Source organism: Egretta garzetta, unplaced genomic scaffold (assembly GCF_000687185.1).
Source record: "Egretta garzetta isolate BGI_Z169 unplaced genomic scaffold, ASM68718v1 scaffold322, whole genome shotgun sequence".
In the NCBI taxonomy this organism is placed as follows: Eukaryota; Metazoa; Chordata; class Aves; order Pelecaniformes; family Ardeidae; genus Egretta; species Egretta garzetta.
The window spans coordinates 4,762,931-4,777,143 of NW_009259044.1; the positions used below are offsets into that span (position 1 = coordinate 4,762,931).

Consider the following 14,213-nt stretch of genomic DNA (forward strand, 5'->3'; position numbering starts at 1 on the left):
GAGCACTTTATGAACAGTAATGAAAACAGTCCCACAAATTCACTGTAAGGTATCTGAAGGCTTGTCTGCACTTGTAAGCTAATTTGCTATAAAGAAAGAGATGGCTTTCAAAGGGTATCATTGAGTAACTCTGTGTGTGGAAGCTCATTGTCTGGACGAACATGCCTTGTTCTTGGCTATCTCAATTCAGTTGGCAGTGAATTATGATGGCTGGCCCAAGGCAGGCATTTGTATACTCCTGTGTTTGCTGTTCTAGTAAAAACAGAACAATTTTAGTAAACTACAGTAAGAATGTTCAAAGTGTTGTTCTGTTCCCACATGTAGACAAACTTTCCTTATCTTTCGTTTAATAACAAGCAAAGGCACCCAAATACTATGTGAAAGAGTGAGTAAATTGAAAAACTGGAAATAGGAACCAGTTCTCCTTTGTGTGTGCTCTAACCACAGTAAAACTTTCCTTGGAGATGCTTTCAAAATTGTATTTTCTCTCCCCCTTGTTCCTAACAGCCAGAGATCTAGAAATACATATTTAAGATTCTTGTACTGAGTCTTGTAAGCATGTCAGCTTTAGATGATTTTTCTAGCCTTCCTACAGGAATCCTGGTTAATCCCACTGAATCTTATAATGCTGTTCAATCATACATAACAAAAAAATCCTGTACATTAAAAAAATCCCAATACACCCATTTTCCTGTTCCTGATTACAGTAAAGTACTTCTTTGTGTACGTTGGTCGTCTTCCTGGTTCTGCTGAATATTTTTTTTTTGTCCAGCCCAAATCCCAACTGTGGGCATCAACAATGGCACAAAGTATCTATTCTGCCCTCTGGGGTGTTCCATTCAATCTGTGCTGAAGGGATGCAAAAATATAAAATGGTATTAGAATGTATCATAATATTCCTCTTTTGCTTTGTAGAACATTCGTGCTGCTTATGTGACATGAATTCCTGTTCTGATGAGCTAAGTCTTAGTCCCAAACTGCTAAAGATAACATGCTGATAGGCACAGTACAGCTTGTGAACTTAGGTAGGATGCTACACTGAGTAGTCAATCTCTTGGATGGGGGCTGTGGTGTAGATGCACTGTGCTTGGGGAAACCTGAAGGCTTGGTTTTCTGAGCATCACACCTCTTGCTTTTAAGCAGCTTCACCTTTGTGCAGCAGCCATGACTTGCTTATCCAAATTCCCTGTCTCTGTGATATTGAAGACATACACCCACTATGATCTCCCGGGGGTCTTTGCTTTTAGTTCGTGTGTGTGTGTGTTCTCTTTGCAACAAAAGACCAATGAGGTTGCTTGCATAGCCTGATAATAAATACAAAAATATTCTGTGTCTTCAAAGTACATCCGGGCTCTCATAGCTCCTTACGCTTCTATTTCCTACTCGTGATTATAGGAGTAGAAAATGTAGAATACTGCAGAAATTCAGTATTTTATAACTAGGAAATATATAGTGATCTTTCAGACTAACTATTGGGCCTCATGCTTAACCATATAGAACAGAGTACAGTGGGAATGGTCTCTTTGAGTTTACATTGTGTAAACCAGGTACAATGAAATAATGGTGTCATTGTAGCTACAGACTAGGTTACCTGTGTTAGTTCTGGCATGGTAACTCTGGATATAGTTGTAGTGAAGATGGAGAAACACAGATTTTGGCGTGTGTTGTCAGCCAAACCATATACATGGGCTCCCTGCAGGTTTTTTTTTTGATCCATATTAAAGAACATATCTTTTCAGTGCTACTGAAAAGTTACCTGTGTTAGCTAGGATATTTTAGCTTATGCTACTATCATGCCTTCTTTCAATATACACTGACTATAATGCCTTAGAGCAGAGCTAGGGAATGCCGTATCTTCCAAATGATATGCATCAATGGAAGTCCCCTCTGGTCCATGCTAGCCTGTATTTCTGTAGGAAAGGGACTGCAAGAACTTGAGGTCTTGATGTTCCAGGCATATTTCTTCAATGCTAAAAAGGAGAAAAGAAAGCAAACAAAAAGCCATAAATATAAAGACTTCCTATTCAAATCAGATGAGTGTCTCTGCTCCGGGGGTTTGTGTGTAATAGGCAGGACAATTGCAAGACAATTCTTAACATTGTTCTCCTTTGGTTCCTAGGACTGTTTATCTTGCAAAAATCTGGATCCTATCACAACCACTGTGACTCAGATTCTGAGAAAGTGCTACCCCAAGGAGTCTCTGCCTGTGGTGACAATGAGAAGTTCCTATTTCTTCCCTCTTCCTGGGAATGCCAAGGCTGAAGCTCCATGTGAGGGATCTGAAGGTAAATGGCTGAAGAGTGAGTTCAGTAGGCGGAAAGGAGCATGACGTGAGAATTAAAAATGGGATCTAGAGAAGGAAGTCGTGGCAGCCTAGTCCTGAGGTTACAGTTAAAATTAATCTGATGGCCTACAGCATCCCTCAGTAGAGATGAAACTACTTACAGGTCTTCCTGAAGCTTGGAGATTCTGTTTGGAGAATATATGAGAGAAGAATAAAAGGAGCAAGGAAAAGGGAAAAAAAAAAAAGATTCCTTCTATTATCCAAAAAATAATGGAACAGAGTGGGCATGGGAGAGGCTGCAGATGCCATTGCTCCACAATAGTAACAGAGGGAGAGACAATTGTGCCTGGGTGTGACTGTGGGGGCAACACTGCCCTGCAGCTTTTTCAATAAAGAATTGCAGGAAGTATTATCCTTTTTCCTTTCTAAAATGAAAGCAGATAGTGGTCATGCTGCATGAGTAAAAGATGTGAGCACTTGCTGAAAAGCAGAACTTAAGTGTAGGCAGGATAGCCACTCAACAGAAAAGGAGAAATGGCAGACTGCACGACACACACAAGCAATTTCTCCACTGCTTTCAGATTCATATGGAACATGTTCAAATACTGTAATGATGATAGTAGTAAAACACCCTAATCTAGATAATATAGATTAAGAGCATCCTGTAATATCATTGCAGCCAAGCAGGAAATCTCTGTATTGCTTTGTAATATGAGTTGGATCTATATCATGGTGACATTTGTCATGGTTTTGAAAGGTGGTGCTGGAGTCCAAGAGAACAGAGCTTTAAAAAGTGGGAGAGTTAGTGCCAATTTCATTTATACCAGATTAACAAATAGGATCTGCTTTAATCGGAGTTGTGGTGGGTTGTAGTTTGAAGGCATGTGTGCACACAGAGAAGAGATTGCACCTATTTCTGTGGAGGGTCTGAGAGGGTTATTAAGTTGAACACCTTTTGCCTCTACTTCTTTTCTACTTCTGCAGGTGACTATGAAAGTGATGGAGAGGAAGAGGTTGATAAAGACCTGGATAATGAGGATGTGGAGAGTAAGGAGGAAGTAGGTATATGAGCCATAGTTTCCTTAATCGTCCACATACTGGAAAGTAAAGCTTTTCATTGTCTATGTTGACATTCTGCTAAGCTGTCTAAGCAGAGAATGTAGGTGTGTATGTGGTCCCACATAAATACACTACATGAATAATAGAAGCATACTTGAAAGAAGAAAAAGAGAAAGCACTGATTTTCATTGAAGAGTCTCACCTGCATTTATCTTCTTAATTGCCATGCTTGTCACCCAGGATGGTGGGGGGTTGGTGACTTCTCTGTTCCTGTGGAGAGACTGACCAGCGGCTGTCAGAATCACATGCATAAATGAGGGATCTTTGATTCCTCTGGGTGTAGACCAGAAATGGCACTTAGTAGGAGAAAATTGAATTATCACCCAGGAAAGACTAACCCTCTTTTTCTTCCCATATCAGAGCATATTTGGGCTGTGCACCTGCCATAAGAAAAAGGTTACTTCTTTTAAGCCACAGCTGGGGTGTTCGAACCTATATTCCTTCTTTATTTGCGGCTGCACACAGACAAATAATATAATGAATTATTCAATACTTTTCTGAGTTCTCCCTTTGCATTCTCCCTGTCATGACCTAACTGGCAAAAAAACCCCAACCCTACCAGCTGAGGATGAGAGTGCAAACTTTTTTGTTTATAAGGCATAGAAGTGCATACGCAAAAGTGAAGTAGTGAATGCTGCTAATAAGTCTTATCCACATAAAGTGGTTTGGGAAGGCAAATTAAAGAAATGAAGTTGCAAATACAGTCTAATTAGATATGATTGAGACTTCTGTGGAAGGGCGTTTTCATTACTTGGCCTGTCTTTTTCTCCTCAAGTATTAAACTGATGTCACCCAATGTAAAAAGGGAGTTAAAAAACCCCAACACATTAGCTCAGTGTCCTAACTTGCCCCTGTCTGGCTGTTTTTATCTGAATATTAGAGCTCGTCAAGATGCTCATTAGGAATAAGATTCATAGTGAATTTATCTCCTCCTTTAATTAGTTTAGAAACAGATCCTATATGCCTCTGAACTATTTCATTATTCATAAGGATTTACCAAGTAGATGTGAGCAGGTTTTTTTTATTTTATTTTGCCTGAGAGCTTGCTATGAATATGAGTTTTAAGTACTGTTTCTCTGGTGTGCTGGTCATATATCTCCCATGACAAATTTTTCTAAAGGGAAAACAAGCAGGGAATGGATAATGAATTTTCAGTTTACCTTTTTTGTACGAGAGATCATTTGCACAATGTTTCCTGGTATTGATGTGATTTACAAACGTTTTCATAGCTACGTAATGCATATCCATGCATACTAGTAATACCAACCAAACTGAAACTTGGCTTCGCACTTCCATCAACAACTGTTCAGGCAGTTCTATGAAAATCAAAATCGTCACCTCAACCATCTCTCCTTCTCAACCCACATCTTCAGCAAGTGTAAAGCTGCTTATGCATCGTTATGCTGTTAATGGCAAAGCTTTTTAAAGTGACCTTGTACTCTGCACAGTTCTTCATTGCCTTTTCAACCAGGCCCAAACAGCTGTTCAAACTATGCTTCGCAATACAAGTGTGGCTTGGGGTTTGAAATGCCATGGATGCTTTTGGATTCAGGCAGATTTTTTTGTTCTTTTAATAACAGCTTCAGAAATGAGTCTATTTATCGGGAGCAAATCACCTTTTTGCTGCCATGTGGTGAGGCATGCTTACTAGTGACATGTTGAATTATTTGCATAACGCTGTAGTGTATACCCAGTCATCAATGCCAGGTCTCCATCCTTCCCTCTTTCCCCATCTTTTCCTAGTTTCTTATGCAATGACTGAATGCTTGATACAGTTCAGTTTTGGTTCTCGTATCTGATATGGAGGAGGATGCACATCAATGCACAGTTGCCATCGACTGTGAATGTTTCAGATATGGTTCTTATCCTTGCTCCGCTGGTGGTTGAGATCGAAAAAGCTTTTTTCATATAAAAATATCAAGAAAGTTGGAGGGTATAAAAGATAGATTGGGCAAGAGTTTTGCAGATTTTTATAAGCGGCATTGAGAGATAAAAATAAAATATAAGCAATTGGTGCCTGCAAGTTCAATGATACGGAAGAACGTGGGCCTTTCAGTTTGATTGGTAGGCACTCGGAGAAACCCCTTGGTTGTCTTAAATCAAAAGTAGAAGTATCAAGCTTCCTAATTTTGCTGGTGGCCTGTGAGGACAATTTTGTCTTCAATACACTTTCAGAATTTTCTTGCTAAATATACATTAATTTGATTATCGTTTCTTTGAATCAGAATATTGCCAATTACATCTTGACAACCTGTGCCTACTGGTTTACACAACATAAGCAAGGGAATGGACGATATGCTTAGAAATAAGTAGTAGTTGTTGGTCTCTTATTTTGAAACCTCCCAAGCTGACGTGCTTATAAAAAGCTTCAAGTTTCAGTCTTGATGCTTTTTTGAAACCACCTTTTCATGATATCTCTGCTTAGGTACTCAAATACAAAAACATCAAATTCTTCTCTTTCATGGTGTAGTCTTTCCTCTTGTGCCTCTATTTTCCATTCCATAATGTGACTTTAACAGCCTTTGTGAGTATGGGAAGAACAGCTATAGGACTCCTTAACTGAGTATGGTGTCATTAGAAATCAAGGGTATTATGCAGAATATTACTTTAACAGTCATCTTGTGGGGCATGTTTAATATATGTGCTTTTCTAATTCTGCTTTTGTAGGATTATGACTTGGAGACGGATGTGAACAAATTGAGGTCAAGCCCAGTGCTTGACCGGCCAGAGGAAGAGCTTGGACAATATGAAGCTCTGTGTCCAGAACTCTCCCACAATTTTCAGGTACTATCATGGTGTGGCTTCATTTATTTGTGAATATTCAGGAGTTTAAGAAATACGTGAAAGGGAGTACTGACAGGAGAATACTAGACAAGGCTATTGGAGAAGGAAACCTAAATGTCTTATAGGACAGGAAAAACAAAAGTTAAGTCTTTTTGCTATATTTTATTAGTGTGAATCAAGAGTGATAGAAAGGGAGTGATGTTTGGTGCATATTTGGGTGAGTATGGATTAACTAAGCACTACTGAATCAACTGCCACATGAGAAATCTGTCAGATAATAATTTGTATTCTTGCTGGCAATTTCAATGGCAATATCAAGATCAGAATGAGATATGGAAAAGAAATACTGTCAACTAGTGTTTTGAAGGAAGTGATGGAGAAGATTGTACTGCTGCTGAGTGAAATGCACAGTTCAAATTGTTCTGTTGCAGTTTGGGACAAGAAATGAAGAGGAGTATTGAACTCATTACAAGTCTTGGAATTTAGGAAAGCCGAAAGCCATGATTCAAATATGAATCTGGAAAGGACCACTGACTTAATGTATCTCCTGTAGACACAATGCTGTGGCGGTTATTATGACCATAAGTAGCCAAATGGGATTAATTTATACACTTACATGAAGGCAGAGGTGGAGTTTTGCATGACAGATTGGCCTCCTTTACCCTGCTGTAACATTTATATTCTAAAAAAAAATGCCTTGCGCATTATCTTCCCTAATTTGTTAGAACAACCAGCTTTGGTTGGAGATGACTCACCCAGATGACTCAGTCTGATCCTTTTAGTTTCTGAGGACTACTGTTGAAACAGCTTTGTGGATAAAGAAATTCTGGCAGGTGGTCCATGGGCTGACTTTACTCTGGCTGTCTTATTGGATGAGTACAGTTTGGGGAGATTTGTAAATATTTTCTCTTTCTTCTTTGAAAGGTTTCCTCTGGAAGGAGGCACAATCTGTCTTTAGTTTCTCTTAATTTCTTCTGCTTTTTAAATTTAAAGGAGCTTGAATCAGAATCTGAGGAAGAGAGGAGCTTGGAGGACAGGGCTGAGAGTCTTCCCTCTACTCCCTCTCATTTCATTCCAAGTACTACTTCTGTGAAACATCCAAACTACAGACACAGAAACCAAATTGTCACAGAAATGGGACCAGGTCCAGGGGAAAAGGATTTCAAAGTCCCACTGCAGAGCTGGAAAAAGCAGGAGAAATGCAGATGGAATCTGATCGATGAAAAAAGAGACGTAAAAGCAGCACAAGATGCAAGCTCCTGTGAAGAGGAAGATCCAGCCAGGAGCCACACGCTTACTTTGCGTTCTCTCCCAAAAGAGGCTGGTTGGTACAAAAAAATATTTTACCCTGAATGTGAGGCCTCAATGAATTCTAGTCCTGAAGAGAGGCTGGAGAGCTCAGACATAGTGAAAGATCTTCTGGAGAAACACCAAGGGGATATCCCATTCCACAGCCCTCGCTTCTACATAGCTAGGGCCAGAGGCATTAAGTCCATACCAGACTACAAAGACTTGGCATTCCCTGATTTCTGGGGTCACCAGCCACCTCCTTACAGCAAGCCCATGTTGGAGCGCAAGTACGGGGTTCAAAGGTGATTGTGCTTTAATATAATTACCATGTTGAGAGCCCTCAGGCTCAGAACTGGTTTGTGCAGGTTCTGACTATCGCATCTCTGAATGGTTTGGGAAGCTATAGAACAAATTTTGGGCTATCCAGTGATTTGTCGCAAGGAGATAGGCCAAACAGCAGGATCATTTTATTTAAGTTTTCTTCCTGAGGAAAGGAAAATGGTTTCTAATTGGATTATAAATAGGATTAGGAGTCAGCAGGCTTATTTCCTATCTCTGATATGGAATTTCTGTGTGTCAGTGGATGAGTTGTGAACTGTCTGTGAGTTGCTTTCTTTGTTTCGTAGGTGAAGGTGGTAGTGGCAACCCTGGAGTGAGATTTTTATGGCTTCTGCGAATCCATAAAGACTCCCCTATCTCATATTCCAAATTGTTATTGATAAATGTATCACTGTACCTATGTATGTGATGGGACTCTAAGCTGGTCAAAGCTCTGACATAGTGGCTAGTGGCTTTTTCTTAAAGTAAGCAGATCAAAACCCAGAATGAGCTGTGAATCTATGACCTTGTTAGAACACGTATGAGAACAAGTTCATTTTAGAGATGGAGAAGACTGTGTTCTTTTGGGATACGTTTTTGCCTTCAGTCTTGCCCTTAATCCAGCCACCTTTAGTGTGTGCAACAGTGGATCCCATCTGGCTTTTTAAGGACAAATCCTTTCTGTCCTCTCAGAGCTGTGTGTCTGTGTTGGGTTGTTCTTGGGAATCTCCCTGTCTGCCCTTCTGCTACTGTGTCCCTCCTGGCTGTGCCTCTTGCTCTCTGCCTGCTCCATGGGGTCCTCCAGAAGCTTCTCCTCCTTCCCTAGCATGTGCACCTGCTTCTGGGAAGTCCCTCATGAGCTAGAGAGCATCACTGGGGACCAGGTAAGTAAGCCGCTTTCCCTCCCTGCTGCCCAGCCTGCTAGGAAAAAACAGGATCTATGGCATGCAATGCGCAGAAAGAAATAAAACCAGATTTCCCCTATGGCACACTGCTAGAGGCTGCTGTTTTCCTCGTGTTATTTCAGGTGTTCAGATGAGCTGTGTTTTGAAGGTATGCTGGGAGAGGAAGCTCTTCAGATAACTACCATTTTGTCTGTTCCATGTGTGGCTGTGTGCAATGACTTGACTTTTCCTTCTAGTGGCATAGGGAATTATTAGCAGATACCAGAAAGGCTGGGTCCTCTCTGCTAAACTTTAAAGTTGGTCAACTCTAATCAAATGGCATTTGTGAAGACCACTAATTTCTGATCTCCAGAGAGATAATGATTCTTTCTGCAGCAAATATAAAAGCTAAAAATCTTATTTAGAGGCAAAATCACTCTACCATCTTCTTGCACTGTTGCTCTAAAAGATTTGCTTTTATGACTATAATAACATGTGCAACCATACAGCTAAAATGGGAATAATCGTATCACGCTTCAGGGCATAACATGATTGCTGCAAAGGTCAGGAAGAAAATCTGGTGTTCCACATTTGATCATCTTTAAGGATAAGAGAACTTCAGATTAATAATGAGTAGAAATTAACTTGATTTAGAGTCAAGATTCACTATGAGACAGACTGGTGTAGGTTTGTAAGTGTTGTGGTTTAACCCCAGTCGTCAACCCAGCACCACATAGCCGCTCACTCACCCTCCTCCCTGGTGGGATGGGGGAAAGAATCTGAAGAACAAAAGTAAGAAAACTTGTGGGTTGAGATAAGAACAGTTTAATAATTTATAATAATAATAAAAATAAATTGTAATGAAAAGGAAAACAACATGTGAGAGAGCAAAAAAAACCCAAGAAAAACAAGTGATACAACCACTCACCACCTGCTGACCAATGCCCATCCCATCCCTGAGCAGTGGTTACTGCCCTCTGGCCAACCCCCCTCAGTTTCTATACTGAGCATGATGTCATATGGTCAATAGCCCTGTGGCCAGTTGGGGTCAGCTGTCCTGGCTGTGCCCCCTCCCATCATCTTGTGCCCCTGGCAGAGCATGGGGAGCTGACTAGTCTTTGACTTAGTGTAAGCACTACTCAGCAACAACTAAAACACCAGTGTGTTATCAACATTCTTCTCATACTAAATCCAAACCACAGCGCTATGTCACCTCCTAGGAAGAAAATTAACTCTATCCAAGCTGAAACAAGGCCAATAAATTATGGCTGGTATTTCCTCACGGGGCAAGGCTGGCCATTTGGGAGACTGACATTGACTGGGAAGAACTGGGGATAAAGCAAACTTGACAAAGAGATAATAGAGAGAAGTTTCTACCTGACAGTAGAGAATAAAAATTTTACAGAATCTGTCATTTAATTCAAAAGTCAAATTTTTGTAATGGGAATGGAGCAGGAGCTTTCTCATGGTAAAAAATAAAAAAATTCACCTGGAATTAGCACATGGAAGCTGCTTTTTTTACCAGTCCTTCAAAACAATTTCCTAAGCTTCTTCATATTTATTCTACAAGATTACCCTGTACCAAGAATTCTCACAAAGTCATTACAGTTTGCCTTTTTTCTTTTTTTTTTCCCTAGGGAAAAGGTACTAGATGATGTCCGCCGCTTAATCCAGCCAGGTGATGTGATAGGCAGAACTGTTTTTGATTTAGACGAGGCCAGGTGGGTAACTTAAATTGAGTACTGTAACCAGGGGCATTGTTAGTGCTGGGTTAGACAGTGAGCTCCGTTTACTTGTTCAGCTCTGATAAAGGTAGAGAAGAAATAACCTAGAAGGTAAAGGCCCAACAGGCAAAATATATAGGAGGAGTAGGTTCCTACTGCGGCTGTGGGGAAAGGATTTATTGTGGAAGTCACTGGAGCAAAAGAGCTTCAAAACTTTTTAGACAGAACAAGAAAATCTATTCATCAAAGGGACTGTATGGTGTCCCTGGATGTGTGTGCGTTGCATGTGGTGATTTGGCACAGTTTGAGGTAGGAGACAGTTGTGAGGTTCTTCAATATGAATTTAAGGGTTTCTAAGCTTTAGGAGAAGGAAACTGTATAGATGAGGGAAGAATAAATGTATAGTAATTGTATAGAGGTGCCTTGTGCAATTAACAAATTAATAGGAATAGCTTAGTGGGGAAAGTAACTGGAGCAAAGCACGTAAATACTAACTGTGACAGGAGGGAGTCTTGGGAAAGGAAAAGAAGATGAGATTTTGGAACACTAAGCAAGAGTAGAGAAGGATGGTGGATTGGCTAGGAAGATTATGCTCACCTCTTGTTACGTCTCAGGGTCTTGCTTATAAAAAAAAAAAAAAAAAGAAAATCTGTATTATCATACAAAAGGTGCTGGGGAAGACTTGTCTTTTGAAGCAACCTGCTATAGGTATCCTTGCTCTAATTTACTGCAGTCACTCAAGCCCAGCTGCTCCAGGCTGTCTGACATTCTTCTCCAAGTTTGAATCAGGAAATCTTCGCAAAGCCATCCAAGTGCGTGAGTAAGTACCCCTGCGGCAGCGGTGTCCCACCCTGCCTTTCTGCTGGGAGCACAGGGAAAAATGATGGAGCTCTCCTGGGTTTGGAAAGGGTTGGCCAGGGAAGCAGGCTACACGATGCAGAGCTCATCATGCCTTCCAACACCTAGATGTCATGAAAGTAACAGGAGTGAGAAAACAACTGTTTTGACATGGCTGACATAGCGTGAGTACTTAATGGCGTGTTTGGGCACTGCTAGTTTGATGGCATTCATTGACTCTCACAGGATATTAATGAATTTGATCATACAGTCTGCTGTCCTTGGCAGGTTCAGTGGCAGACTGGTGAGGTGTTCATGGCCACCATTTTTTCTGGTCTTCCTTTACAGGTTTGAGTATGACTTAATTATGAATGCAGATGTGAACAGCAACCAACATCACCAGTGGTTCTACTTTGAAGTCCGTGACATGGAATTAGCAGTTCCCTATCGCTTCAACATTATCAATTGTGAGAAGTTCAATAGCCAGTTTAATTACGGTATGAGTCTTTGGGGAATTGGGGTAGCCTTCTGTTCACAAGAATGTCTTTTTTAATACCATAAAGATTTTGAACTTCCCATGTCTATAAGGGAGACTGTAAGCTTAATCTTATCTGCCCTGAAATCCACTAAAAGAGTTACTTTAGATTTGTCAGAGGACCTTTCTCTATCCTCAGGAGTACTGAGGAGTAAGCTGAGTATTGAGACCTGGGAGAGGATTTTTCAGGGGAAAAAAAAAAAGTCCTTGTTCTGTGTTTAGAGACCAGAACTGAGGAAGAATGGCACTGGGGTTGGCAGAGGGGGAAAAAAGATGATCTGTTGGAATTGAATGAGCAGCATAGGATTGGAAAGTGCTTCTAAGATTTAAATAAATGTCGATAATCCTCAAACAAATATTCATGATTCTTTGGGCTTATCCAGAAAGATATCTCTGCCTTCAGACCTGCTGAGACTTCTGCCGATATTAATGATAAAAAAGTCCTGTTCCTTGCTGTCTTTGAGCTCCTGTCATAGTGTGTGGTTCAGGAGGAAGGTGGCATCGCTCACAAATAGGCAGGGCAAATCCGGATTTTGGAAGAGAAATTGTTTCTTCTGCATGGAGACTGTGGGTTGAATTCTTAGCTGGCATAGGCTGGGTTTGTTTTTTTTTTATTTGTTTCCAGGGAGCTGTGTTAATTTACACCAGCCCAAGACCTGACTCAGAATGTTTAATAAACCCCTAATATCAGACTTTGCATTCCTCTGAAGCCCTGTGGATACAGCCTTTGACATCACCAAGACAACTCTCTCAGGATCAATGTACCTAAAACAAATAGCACTAGGAGCTGGAATTACTTGTCACTTGTATTTGTGAAACTGGCTGGATGAGTGGCATAATGGATTAGAAGGCATTTGCTCTTTTAACCCTAAAGCCTGGAGTTCAAGTATTCATATAGATCCCAAAAGAAAATTAATATTTTTTTTGTCGTCTTATTCTGCTTCCCAGAATTACCAAACAGTTCATTGTGGTGTGTCTAGTAGCAGCCAGAAAATGAAGTATGTTGAGGTCCTACTGTAAACCCCAATACAATCACTGATACAGCCACCAGTAGCTTCATAGCTAGATATTCTGGCTGCTCTTGGTGGAAGGTTGCTTGTTAGCTGCTAGTTTGGCTGCTGTCAGCATTTGTAATCTCATTTTGTGCACCTGAAATTGTACATGACTCATACATTCAAGTGTGCAATGAAAAATATATTTGGAAGAAAAACGTGAAAATACCATCTGGTGTAAGGAGGGAGTCTAAGCCGTGGCTTGCTTTTGTACGGCTTGTACATGGGACTGGCTGCTAAAGCAATTCTTCTGTGGGTTCCTTCTGCTGCTCTGAGAGGGCAGAGAAGATCTAGCTTACCTGGCTTGGCTGAGCGAGGCTCACTACCCCTTCCAGCACATCCATAATATTTCCAGTCTGCTGGTAAGAGATGCTGTTTATTTGCTACATTCCCTCTGTGCTTTCCTGGGCTAATGCCCATGCCGTAATACTAAAAGCTTCCAGTCGTGCTGTAGTGCCAAAGTGCCATGGGTGGCAATACTTTACAGCTCCTGGTGACTGATCTGTTTTGATTTTTCTCTTCCCTTTTTCTCTAGCTTAGATGGCACTGTGTAACTTTCAAACCGGCAAAAAGCATATTTAATGAAATAGTTGTGACTAGGAGCAGAGCAAGTCAGGAGATGCAGCCTCCACCTCTCTCCCCCCCTTTTCACTAACTATGGGAAATAATGGGATTTCGTCAGAAGCCTGATTTGTGTTTGTTTTCTAAAACTAAATGTTTCCACAGGGAAAGTGGAAAGGAAAAACTGATATTTGTAACTTTTTTTTTTTTTTTTAATTAAAATGAGATGGTAGACAGGTATCAACCATTGCTCTGAGGCAGTTTGGGGGGTGTGTCCTTTGGATGCACAGAGAAGGGCAGGAGCTGGCATCTGGGGTACTGAGAGCGCTGCAGACCCTGAGCCTCCATCCCTTGTCTGATGAACTGAGCTTCTGGGCAGGGCTGTGTCTCTTGAAGCTCACTGTAGACCATGTCCTGGAGCCAAACAGAACGGCTTCTGAACACGTGCTACCCCACACCATGGCCAGAGGTGAGCTGGAAGGGCATTTCTGCCACTACGCTTGCCAGTTCTTAAAGCACTGGAGAGTTTAACAGAGAAACCCAGAGAGAGAAAGGAAACTGAATAGCTGCTTATGGAAATACGGCAACAGCATTAATGATTTTCAAGCATCGCCTCCTCCCAGCACAAGAACACCCAAGAGAAGGCTCAGGGGGCAACTTATCAACGTGCATAAATACTTGAAAGGGTGTTTTTTCCCTTTCTTAAATACACTTTTACAGAAGTGCTGCCAGCATTGTTGTTGGGCTCAGCTGTGGCTGTGCTGGGTCCCCTGGAGCTGGCTGGCACCACCTCGGGGCAGAGCCCACCCCTGCAGCCCCCAGCCA

General features: G+C 41.2%; 1 protein-coding gene across 1 annotated transcript in view; it reads left to right on the forward strand.

Annotated features, from left to right (window-relative positions):
• The window catches only part of AGBL1 (ATP/GTP binding protein like 1), a 293,048-nt gene that overhangs the window by 63,186 nt on the left and 215,649 nt on the right, over positions 1-14,213 (forward strand). The window contains exons 8-14 of the mRNA XM_009635035.1: positions 2,120-2,285; positions 3,269-3,342; positions 6,071-6,187; positions 7,181-7,779; positions 10,317-10,400; positions 11,137-11,223; positions 11,589-11,737. Coding sequence (XP_009633330.1) covers positions 2,120-2,285; positions 3,269-3,342; positions 6,071-6,187; positions 7,181-7,779; positions 10,317-10,400; positions 11,137-11,223; positions 11,589-11,737 — 1,276 coding nt within the window. The remainder of the gene's footprint in view (positions 1-2,119; positions 2,286-3,268; positions 3,343-6,070; positions 6,188-7,180; positions 7,780-10,316; positions 10,401-11,136; positions 11,224-11,588; positions 11,738-14,213) is intronic.